General features: G+C 32.9%; 1 protein-coding gene across 3 annotated transcripts in view; it reads left to right on the top strand.

Annotated features, from left to right (window-relative positions):
- The window catches only part of LOC149730779 (uncharacterized), a 35,945-nt gene that overhangs the window by 20,211 nt on the left and 3,538 nt on the right, over positions 1-12,196 (top strand). For all 3 annotated transcript variants that reach the window (XM_089883932.1, XM_089883933.1, XM_089883931.1), the window contains 22 exons: positions 2,491-2,585; positions 3,040-3,131; positions 3,421-3,710; positions 3,896-3,970; positions 4,107-4,286; positions 4,478-4,604; positions 4,975-5,146; positions 5,460-5,641; positions 5,890-6,075; positions 6,352-6,471; positions 6,735-6,860; positions 7,187-7,266; positions 7,703-7,853; positions 8,093-8,217; positions 8,501-8,588; positions 8,895-9,017; positions 9,527-9,684; positions 10,000-10,138; positions 10,486-10,570; positions 10,984-11,128; positions 11,473-11,686; positions 11,907-12,010. In XM_089883932.1, the coding sequence (XP_089740058.1) occupies positions 2,491-2,585; positions 3,040-3,131; positions 3,421-3,710; positions 3,896-3,970; positions 4,107-4,286; positions 4,478-4,604; positions 4,975-5,146; positions 5,460-5,641; positions 5,890-6,075; positions 6,352-6,471; positions 6,735-6,860; positions 7,187-7,266; positions 7,703-7,853; positions 8,093-8,217; positions 8,501-8,588; positions 8,895-9,017; positions 9,527-9,684; positions 10,000-10,138; positions 10,486-10,570; positions 10,984-11,128; positions 11,473-11,686; positions 11,907-12,010 (3,057 nt within the window). The remainder of the gene's footprint in view (positions 1-2,490; positions 2,586-3,039; positions 3,132-3,420; positions 3,711-3,895; positions 3,971-4,106; positions 4,287-4,477; positions 4,605-4,974; positions 5,147-5,459; positions 5,642-5,889; positions 6,076-6,351; positions 6,472-6,734; positions 6,861-7,186; positions 7,267-7,702; positions 7,854-8,092; positions 8,218-8,500; positions 8,589-8,894; positions 9,018-9,526; positions 9,685-9,999; positions 10,139-10,485; positions 10,571-10,983; positions 11,129-11,472; positions 11,687-11,906; positions 12,011-12,196) is intronic.

Raw genomic sequence — 12,196 nt, 5'->3', positions numbered from 1 at the left:
CTTGTATATGTTATAGTGTTATTTGGCATGTCATACGTACAAGAAGTATCCAGTTAAATTAAGAAATTTAAAATAGATTTCTGTTTATAGAAGTGCGCTTAAGTGTGACCGAGTTGTATATCGTAACTTAATAAACTACACCATAGATTTAAATATAGTGTACTGTACTTCGTGAGTGCCGTGCAGCAGGGTATTATTATCGAAAAGAGGAAAAACAAGTATGAGTTTTCGTCGGTTTACTTTACCTTTACTAGAGTAAAGAGACAGTGCAAACTTCCTAATGCTGGTCAAGTATTTACTAAAGTATAACCAACAATATTGATGTCACTTAAAAGGAAACTCCCTTAGTGTAAACAGCAACCAAGATGCCAGCTATGGATTGATTGTATATAGAATTTATCAGGCTAGAAAAATCCTAAGTAGAACAACTTATTGTTAAGTGAGGCAAATTGACCGACGGTTTGTGTCCAGATTAACACAACGGGTAAATGAAAACTGTTTTTTTTTTTGATAATTAAAACACGTGCATTTGAAAAAAAAGGCCGGAAAGTGTAAAAAACATAGATTAGTTGTTTTCTATTTTAAAAAAGCTTAAAGTTGGGATTTAGAAGGAATTATATAAAGCTTAGTTGTTTGACGCCTTCCCATAACATAAAACTGCCACCAAAACCTACCAAGTTCATTTAAACCAATTTCGAAAGTTGCGCTTTTGAACACACAATATAATGCGGAAGTAGAGGGTATTTTGACGTTACAGTTGTAATAGGGAAATGACCAAATACTCTTTAGGTCACAAATTCTGCTGAAGTGGTTTTATGTCCGGTCTGTAGTATCTGTTGCACTATCGCTATGAAATAGAGTAACCGTATAATACTTAATAATAAGCGATTAGGAGTTTTAATCTCGAAAACAAGGTAGTTTAATGTTGATTGATAAGTTTAACCCTGGTCAAGGGTTATTAATTACGTCAATCCCCACTTTTACGATACTTGTGTGACATTTTGTGGCGTAGTTTTTAATCGAAGTGAAATGCAGTGTGCATGTTTGCAGGACTTGGAAAACGGGTTTTTGTTTGCGTAGTTAAAATGTGGATTTAGCGGCCACGATATTATTTACATTTTTACTGAAAAGTATTTTACTGTAGCGTGTTTTTAAAGACTGTCGTTTTGCTGCTAATACTTTTCTCTTCGCTTTTTTGATTAACCCGATCCTCGTTACTGTATTCGAAGAGATTATAAGATTTATCTTGGGGTTTTCGTTGTAATAAAAATTAAATTGAAGAGTTTAAAATCAGACAAAATAGACAACGAAAAATTGTTACCAGCTGGATAATGCAAACACGTTTATCCTTGTTTTATGCAGTGTTCTAATACTCGCGTAGTTCCCGTGGTTTTATTGCGTTTTGTCGACAGTGGGTATTTTCCTCTTTCAATTGCAGCTCAGTTTTAACGAGCATGGGAGTACAGTCTGTCTGGTTATGGTGTAATTTAAATCAAGCAAAACTTTGAGGAATTCGTATTTAACGAACCACTGTACCGTGAATTTACTTGTTTACTATAAAGTCATACGAGTTAATGCGTATAAGAGAATTAAAACACGTCCCATCTTACCCCACCCTACTATATAACAAAGTTATGCCGGTGTGTTCGTACAAAACCAATACTAAATTTATTTGTGTTATAACATATATAATATAAGTGTACCAGCTAGCTAGCCCGGTGATTGCGTTTTCTAATCTATGTTTTATTATCTGTTTGGCTTAAGGTATCGTTTAGTTTGTTCATATGTTTCTACTTAGCCAATTCATTAAGTATTAATACTGTCTGCGTATGGTTCAACTCAAGATAAATAATTAAAGAACTGTAAAGGAAAAAAAGAACTCATGTACGTGGTAAACTACATAAGCACCTTATATGTGTTACTTTATCATTCAAACGTTTGTTAATTTGAAAACTGGTTACTATTTTATGTTTCGTATGTTTTGTAAAATGACCAAGCAAAGAATGTGAGTTTATTTTATGTTGATAAGGTTACTTTTGTGTAAGTTTTAGATTTTATGAATTAATATGGGAAAATTTTTTTTATAATCGTAGTGGAAAGTATATAGGTGTTGAATGAATAAAATAATGTAGCCTATTTATTTTCGTGTGGCGGGGCAACGACAGTCATTGTAACGCAGGTGTTCTGTTTTATACACCTTTGTGCTCGTTTATAAGTTACGCATGTAACTTTTTAAGTTATTTTTTGGTGAAGATGTTTAATTTTTTTAATGTTAGGTTGATAATTAAACTCGGGACTAGCGACAAGCGCGCTTACCACGTTGCCACGACGGCGAACTATCCGTCATGTAACGGACGCCGAAGCTGCTTTACCCATGGGCGTGTTATAACGACTGCCGTTTACCGTTGCTAACCGTCTTTTCAGTTTTGTAAACTTTTCCGATCTTTGTTACCGAAGAGACAAAATAAATTCTTTTTTATTTTCTTGTAGAACAACCTCACCAGAACAAGAAGACAAGGAAGAAAGTTTAAGTTTTGCTGAACGACTGACTTACTTTAACCAACTCTGCGCAAAAACATCACCAAGTTAGTTTTTATATTCAGTGTTTCGTAAAATGTCTACTACAAAACTTTTACTAATTAACAATAACTATTTGAATAAAATTGCATAGGGTTGTGTAAAGTTGTAATATTTTAGTTTTTATAAGTTTTAAAAATAATTGGCGCCATCTCCTCCCATGAACTGAATAAAACGTATATTGAAAAGTAATAAATAAAACCTTTTAAAACTGCCCTGTAGTGAAATAGGTATAGTACACAATGGGAAATTCCCTGAATAAGATGGGACACCTTTTCGTTTAGTTTTCTCTTTCCATTTGGTAGTAAACAATAAACATTCAATGAATTATAAAACCGTATCCTCACGACTTCCACAGACCGTTGTTAATTGTTTAAAACACGATCAGGCTATTTGGATATTATGTATTAAAGGTGTCCCATCTTCCCCCACCCTACTATATATAATATTTCTCTCTAACAGAAGTAGCACGTTCAAGAAACAGTTTGAAAAGATTCAACACCCAGCCTGTTGAAAGAGACGCTGTAGAAGAAGCTCAGAAACTTTACAACAAAGTAAAAATATATTCTTTTAATATTTTTAGTGTGTTTAGTCCAAGTGTTAATGAATTTTAAAGAGACAATAAAGGCAATTCCTGTAATTTAACTTATTTTATTAAAGGTAGAAATCACTAATTTATAGAATATAAGTATATTTATCATCATATTAAATGTTCCTGACATTTAGTTGGCTAGCTTTATTAAATTTAGAGTATAAATTCCTACTCCATTAGCAATTTCGTTTTAATTAAAATTGGTATGTCTGTTTTATTGATTACTCTCACACGTTTATATTCTATCACAGAATCAAATTAAAGAAATTTCTCCAAACACTGCAAATGCTAAATCAGGGGATTCCCCCAAAGAAGAACCATCTGACAACAAATTTGGGGAAATACTTTCCGCTTCTGTTTCAACTGAGAATTTAAGCATCTCAGAAATCAGTGTTTCCAAACAAGTTTCTACCACATCTGAAATTGGTTCATTATCAAGTCTCGATGAGGATTCGTGCATCACTGGCTCAGAATCATCTTCTAAACTTGATGATGTAAAAAAAGAAGGAACGACAAAAGTTGGAAAACTATCAATAAATAAGTAAGATTAAAAACCTTATAATTGTTTTAAAGAAATTACCTTTTTTCTGAACTATACAAACTGTTCATATACTTATTCAATTTCAAGTAAAACATTTTTAACCAGTATAATTTCTGTAGCGACGTTTTGCTATTCTAAGAAACAAATCTGAAAAGAAGGCGATTCTAATCTTTTTCTGTGTTTAGATTAAAGTTTTTGGAAAACAAAGAAAAATCTGAAGTTGAAAAAACTTCACGAAGTCCTAGAAAAATAAACGGAAAGTAAGTGTTTCTTCTAATTTTACATTTTAACAATGTATATGTTGTTATATTTTGTTATTTACACGATATTTAATTATTTTTATGTAGTATTTTGTATGGGCCTAATATATTTAACTTTTCTGTTGGGTGTTTCCAGTTCTGAGAGCTCTGATTCATCTTCTGTTGCTAAGCGACTTCGTGAGCGCTCTTTAAGTCCCCTAGTAGTCAGACAGTTATCAAGCACTTCACTGACATCCAGTGGTGACTCTACGAGTGACGGGGAAGCAGGGAAAGACATGGAACGAGAAATCAAATCAAGCGGATCAATACATGATCGGTAAAATGATGTTTCTATTGACATGTATGATGTGTTTCTATTCCATATGAAAGGTCCTAGTTGAGGGCCATGAGATTTGGGTTAAATTTGGTCCATTACTATAACACACATACTATATTGTACTGAGTGTCATTTGATTACTATGCAAGCTCCTATTGGCACCGGACAAGTAATTAATGTTTATTCTTTAGGTTAAAACTTCTTGAGAAGAATCGGGAAGAAGATTGGAAGAGAAGAGTGAAGAAGGATAATCACTCAAGCGTGAAGAGCTTAGGAGAGAGAATGAGTAAACTGCAGGGGAATGAAGAGAAATGGAAGGTAGATTGAAATGTTATCTTCACTTATTAATTAACTTATATTTAATTTATGTGGACTGCTATGTTTAATTACAGTAGGTTTTCATTTTGGCTGCCTGCTGTTGTGCAGGACAAACTGATTAAATTTATTTGGAGGCTTATTCTTTAAAATGAAACTTATAAGTTTTCCAACACTTTTACGGCCCCTTTTATGAAACCTACAAAACTGGCACCTTTTTCTACGGAGTAAAGCATGTTTGGTCATATCTCATAGTAGGCCACTGTGTGTGATCTCAACTCACTATATTATGAAGTTTATGTGAAACGTGACCATCAGTTTAAAAAATTTCAAACACAACTATTTCAGCACTTGTCATTATTTTATTATCTAGAGTTCCAAGCCTGACACAACTGTGAAAGTTCAGCGAGAATCAGCCACGAGCAAAGCAAACATAAGCGATCGATTGAATTTAATTATCGCAAACTCCGAAAAATGGAAGGAAAAGTCAGGAAAACAGAATGATGCAACTCAGTTTACTGTCCATGCAAAAGCTCATAAACGTGGTAAGTGTTTTTATTCAAAGTTGTAATGTCATAGTAAATTAAGGTTTAAAAAGACATGTCAAAAATGTGTTTACAATTACTCGGTTTACCTTTTGATTAATTAAACAGCTTAGAGTAACAAATGACGGTTTTACTTGAATAGTTCCCAAATACTGTGTGTTTTAACGGCTGCTGTTTTGCTGCTATTATTTTGTTGATAATACCTTTTCTGCGATATTTTAATTACTTGGTCTTCACTACTGTAACAAAGACATATGACAAATTTACGATTGTTTAATCTCACGATTCTAACCTACTACATTTTTGTCACCAGAGGGCAGCACAGGTGTCCCAATCGCTTCTTCCCCATCTTTAAAGAGGAAAGTCCTCCCTGTTGCCGTGAGCAACGAACCGGTGATCACGATTGATGATGTCAAGAATGATGAACCGAGTTTGAACAAACTTTCCGAAGTTTTGAAGTTATCACAGAAAGGATTGGAGGAAGATGTTATTAAGGTGATAATGATGTCATAGAGTAAATTTCTGCTGAAAATGATCGATTATTTCCACTGTTTAATCTGATACTTCCAATTTTTGTCTAATACTTCCAATCTTATTAATTTAAATCTAATACTTCCAATAGTATTTAATATTTCCCTTGTTTTACCTAATGTTCCGTTTTTTATCCAATACTTTCATTTTTATGTAATGTTTATACCTTTTATCTAATACTTCCTTTTTTTAAATAACAAAATTGTTTACAGAAATTGGAAGAAACAACTCAAGAAATCCCGATGATGGATGACCATGAATTCAACTCTTTCTTTTCTTCGTCATCTCCTCACATCCATTCTAACGGAGTCTCAAAAGAAGTTCATGAGAATGGGAACGAAGAAACAGAAGATAACCAGGATTCCTGGATGGAAATTGAGGAGACTTTTAAAGTTAATGTAAATATTTCATGTTCAGAATATGAATGAATGAATTTATTTATCCTCATGCGGCAGCAATGACAGGACTTATAACACAAGTGTTCTGTTTCATACACCTCAGGCCCGTTTACCAGTTACCACATTTGTAACTTTGTTTTGTCGATTTTTTTTCTGTATGGCGGACAATTTGGACACCTCATTAGGATTGGTACTTTAACTTAGTTGTTAACATTAATAACTTTAAACGGTCTTATTTCAAAGTTAGTATCATAATGTATTGTTTATGAATCACAGAAAAACACCAAGTTATCCGACATCGGTCGATTAAAGTCGAGAGTAAAACGTCCAACTGCACGAAATAAACGCTCGGCAAGAAATCCAGTAAAAGCTTTAGCTGCAAGGGAAGATATAAAGGTAATGTATATTTTTGGTAGTGTAATATACTATATTGTTACGTAACATGTTTGTTTATTCACATTATATTTTTTGTTTAATTTTTCTCTTTTTTAAGTGATAGTTTGCTAATTGCCTTTGGCACATTTCTTCATTTGTGACATTGGCATATTTTAGTTTTAGTATAAATCAGTTGCTACAATGTAAAGAGTAAAACTGTATGTTTCTTCTGATAAAAGTGGTGTTGAGGTAAAACCGAATTTATAAATGGTAATTTTTTCCAGCAATCTTACACTGAGCAGAGATCTAATATTAGCAAACTAGAACAGCAGCGTCTTGCCAGTTTGCGTGGCAACCATTTTACTTCAGCTGCGTTAGCTGGTCTTGCTTACAAAGCTGACTTTAGCAAGGTGAGATATTATTCGTTATTCTTGTATGTTGTATGTATAAAACTCAAAGTAATGTGTTAATACTTTCATACTGCAAAATACAAACTGAGTTAAATAGAACACAAAGCCGTTTTTTACAATAAAAGAAATAAAAGCATACATTACAAAAAGAACGAAAAAAATCACTTCAAAAAGAAACACCCACAAAGTCACGGATGTGGTAACTCACAAGCATGCATGAGGTGTACAAAAAGAACACCTTGTAAAAACTTATGTTGCTCATCCTGCAAGAATAAGATTTACTTCTCTTCTTTAATAATTAATAATTAATGTAATTTATTTACCAGGTGAACTTGAAAAGTACAAAAACTCAGCCAGCTTTTACAGCAAGTGATCTGCAACCCTGGAGTGATAAGATGTTACTCAGGTTTGAATAAATAGAATTATATAAGTTTTGTCCAATATCGTGGTACAGTGATTAAAGAGCCCATATTCAAGTAAACCAGAGGGTGGGGGTTCGAGGCTAGACGCTGCTACCATTGTGGGTGTGTGTCTTTGTGCAAGACAACTCATAATAATTGCTTCAATCATACAAAGGCTTATAAGCTGGCTTGTGGTTTATGAAATAAGACACTTATTGTATAATTTCTAAAGTTGGCTTATCAATTTCATTTAAACAACTTTTTATTCTTTTTTTGCCTATCTTGTATATAAACACGTTAGTTTTCTTTCAACACTTTTCTTGGTTTTGGCAAAGAACTTTTGTTTTAAAAATACTAGATTAGCTGAAAGGGACTATCTTACATTATGCCTGGTAACAAAAGTAACAGAATTTATTTATTTTTTCTGATTCGCTAATTCAGAGTCAAAGGTCGGCGTCATGTTCAAACACGATTGGTGGAGCCATGTGCCGCTTCACTGAACAGCGGAGATGCTTTCCTTCTCGTCATGACAACCAAACTTTACGCTTGGTTTGGTGAATTTTCGAACGTAATTGAAAAAGCGAAAGTTCAGGTGATTACCAATTTGCTTTAAAGTAACAAAATGCGTACTGATAATGAAGTATTTTTATATTATTCCATATATAAAATAGGCTATCAATAATTTTAACACAAACTTAGAGGGAATTTATTATTTTTTTATAATTATATAAAATGTTACAATTTTTTTATACTTTGCTATATAATTATACCAATTATCCTAATGTGCCAGAAACTTTAAAACAAATTGACAATGTTTACATGAATTTCCAGGAGATAGCAGATTACATAATACACAAAGGTGATCTGGGATCAAAAGCAACATCACTTACAATCATTGATGAATTAAAATCTTCAGCTTTTAAATCAAAAGAATTTTTCTCCCATATTGGTGGAATGTAAGTTTATAACTTGTTTTAAATTTTTTCTATTTTGCTGTTCATTTAATTTTTTATCAATTTTATATTAATATGACTTTATTATTTCAATCGAAGAGATAAAATTTCATGTTATGTCTTATATGATATTTATGTGATTGTGGCACTAGCATGTTTTTTTTTCTCATGAAGTTAGACGATTTTCGCAACTAAATAACATTATCTTTTTAAATAATAAACTTGGGGTGCTACTATAATTAAAATATTCTATTTGAAAATTTGTTTAAAAATATTTCCATAACAGAGGTGAGTTTCAGCCATATGGTGGCGACCAAGAGGACGAGTTATACGAAGTTAACGCGGAAGCTGCAATTAAATCTTACAAACTTGAAGTATGTTTAAGTTCTATTATCAGTTCTAATTTTTGTTAGTTTCTTTGTGACAATCTTAATCTGTGGCAAAGTGCTTAACAAATCACTGACAAAGTTAGATATATACGATAACTCGTAAGCGTGCACAAGCTGTGAAACTGAACATCCGTGTTATAACCACAGTTTTTGCTTTGCCTAGCAAGAATAAACAAGTTAGAAGTTACATTCATTCATTAAGAATTCATTAAAACTTAACAGTAAGAAATTTAACAGTCTTTCAGAAAAAATGAAAAATACTCGCATGTTTAACCTTCATTTTTACTCCAGGATTCTAAACTGGTCCCCTATAAAGAATCGTGGGGCAAACTACCCACCATGGCAGCATTGAATAGCTTGGATACTTATGTGTTCGACTTTGGTGCAGAGATGTATATATGGCAGGGAAAAGAGGTGAGAATTTACATTTATTATTATATTACAATACAATTGCTGTAACTTAGTTTTATTAACCCACTAAAACCAAATTACTCCCCCTATTCCTTGTTACCAACAACACTTTTTCCACTGATATTTAATTCTTAACCTATATGCCTTGATAGTTTGTATTATTGAGGTACCATGTTAGTAAATGTTAATACACAACTCTTATTTTGGCGCTGTGACACAGTGGTTAGCACCCTAACTTTAGCCATGACCATGAGAATATAGTTTTGAGGCTCAACACTGCTATCATTGTGGAAATATGTGTTTTTGGGCAAGACACTTAATCTCAATTACTTAGCTATATGGTAATTTAATAAAAACAATTTTTAGCTATATGGTAATTCAATAAAAACAATTTTTAGCTATATGGTAATTCAATAAAAAAAAAAAAAAACAGGATACATTTATTCGATCACCAACAACAACAAATTCATTCATTCATTCATTAATCTCCAAATTCTGCACCACATTACCAGGTTTCATTCAACGACCGTCAACTTGCTGTACGACTTGCACGAACATTATGGGACCAAGGTTACGATTATACTGATGTTGGGTTCTGTCCGTTTGTTCCCATTAAAGATGGTTGCAACAATCTTAAAGGTTCAAGACCTGAATGGGGTTTATTCGCAAGGTAAACATATGTTTGATTTTTTTTAATTTTGAAGGATCTGTTAGGCTTACATACATACATTGTCAAAAAATTTTCTTTAAAAAAAATCCTTAAAACTTACATTTAAACATTTAAATTGTATAGTGACCTTCTATAACTAATTGCTGGAGCAAAATTAAAAGCGAGCTGATTATTTGTGTTTCTTGTTTTTTTTGTGGGGGAGGGTTATATTTTTGCACTAGTGAGAAACAGTATATGTATGTATGTATGTATGTATACTGTGATATTGTAAAGATAAAAAAAAGAAAAAAAAGTTATTATTTGAAATTCTTTCAGAGTAAATGAGAACTTGGAAACTTCATTGGTGCAAGAGAAGTTTGAGGATTGGTCGAATATTTCACGTGAAATTGGTGATCGTGATGATATCATGAGAGAAACATCACGTGGTCATATTGCTGCTGAGATGAAAACTAAGGTTTTATTTACAGATGAAGTTAAACACTGATTTTTTTTCTGTTTTGTTATTTATATGTGGGAAAAATGCTTTTATATTATTTTAATTAAGGTTGGATAAGTGTTAATTACAGTCATGTTTATGCTATTTACAGTAAAAGCATTAATTGGTGGTATTGGAATAAGCCATTATTAAACCAACCCAAATTAAATGCCTAACCAGTACTCCTTTATAGTCTAAAATCACCTATGTTTTATATTTTATTGCGTTTGCATTAGTAACGACTAAAAAAACATCATATAGAAAGATTTCTTTGAAAAACATGTCACATTTACAATTGTTATGCATTAATCATCTACTTATTGCAGGTTTCCATTAAACCAGAGATGGTGGCGTGCGATGTCAAGTTATTACGCAGTGAAAGGTTACAACCTCTACCCCTACACCTGGAAGGTATGTGTTGTATGAATAAAGTTAAACAAGTTACATTTATGTTTGTAGGTAAGGTAACACTGACAGATTTGACAAACTGTAAAATTGTTAATAAATTGTCGTTGGCGTATGTTTATGTCATGGATCGTGTAAGATTATAATTATAAGACACTAGATGTATGACTACACCATGTGTGTACAGTTTAAAAGAAAGCATCCACTTTATAACTTAACAGTGAGCATGAGGTTCAGGAATACACAATGTGTGTTTAATGTATAGGAAGACTTGTAAAGGACACCCATGTTATAACTCAACTGTGAGCATGAGGTGTATGAATAGTTAAATACCCCATGCACTTTTATTGTATGATCAAACACATATGCCATCACTTGACACATAGCATAAGGTTAACAATATACCCGTTAATAAACAGGTCACAACTTATGGAGAGGTCATGGCCACATGTATGATGACGATGGTCGTGGCTTACTTGTTGTAACAAGTTCCGTTGACACCTGGTATGCAACTGACAAAAATATGGTGAAAGTTGAAGAACCAAACCAAGGAGTTTTTCACAGGTATTGAATAAATAAAAGTAACTTGCTTTATCCTCACATGATAGAGCAATATCAGTTGATAAATCACAAGTGTTCTGTTTCATACACCTCACCTCGTGCGTGTTACCAGGAATGTAACTTTGCAGGTGTTTTTTTGATATTTTTATGTATGGCTGAAAATTTAAAAAAATTCTGAAAAATTTAACTCAATTGTGATTACTGGGTTGGAGCAATTGCATATATTGTTTTTCCCAAAGACACATACATACACACATGGATCATGTTAGTAGAATTTTTTTGCAAAAGCTTTATAACATTTACACTAAGTCTGGCAGCAGCAGTTCATTTTGAAATATTTATTACAGGAGTGAAACCTATGTTGTGAGATGGAAGTACGTTGTATCAAGCACGGGCAAGTGGCTTGCAAGTAAATCTAAGCCTGGGTCTGATTTAAAATCAGCGGTGAATGGACGTGAGCGTACAGCTTACTTTTTATGGGCGGGACGAGATTCTTCAGTGAATGAAAAAGGGGCTTCAGCTTTAATGGCAACTGAGATAGATACACATGGTGGACCTCAGGTACAGTGTGGGCTATAGTCTGTTTTTACGCACACTTTTCTGCCAATTTAATGTTTGTTATATTGCAACTCAATATGAGTTCATTTATTTTGGGTTTAGCAGCCACAAATAGTTTTAACCTCTGCAGGTTTTTACGACTGTGGTTTTGCTGTTAATACTTTTCTCTTTGTTGTTTTAATTAATGATTAATATATTGATGAGAATAAATTTTGGTTGACAGATGACAGTTCATGAAGGTCGTGAACCTGCAGCGATGCGACAATGTTTTGGTGGCCGAATGCTGGTGGTGGATGGCAAGATTGGGAAGAGAGATGGATTTTACAGGTGTGTGGCGTGGTGTGTTTATGTTATGTATATAGTAAGGTGTGGAAGGACGGGACACTATTAGCAAATAATATTCAAATATCCTGATTGTGTTTTAAACAATTAACAACGGTCTATAAAAGTTGTGAGGGCATTTTATAAGTCTTATACTTAAATTTCATATTTTTTTCATACTACCTTTGAAAA

The sequence above is a fragment of the Ciona robusta genome, chromosome 9 (assembly GCF_009617815.1).
Source record: "Ciona robusta chromosome 9, ASM961781v2".
NCBI lineage: Eukaryota > Metazoa > Chordata > Ascidiacea > Phlebobranchia > Cionidae > Ciona > Ciona robusta.
This window is presented reverse-complemented; position numbering and strand designations above follow the sequence as displayed.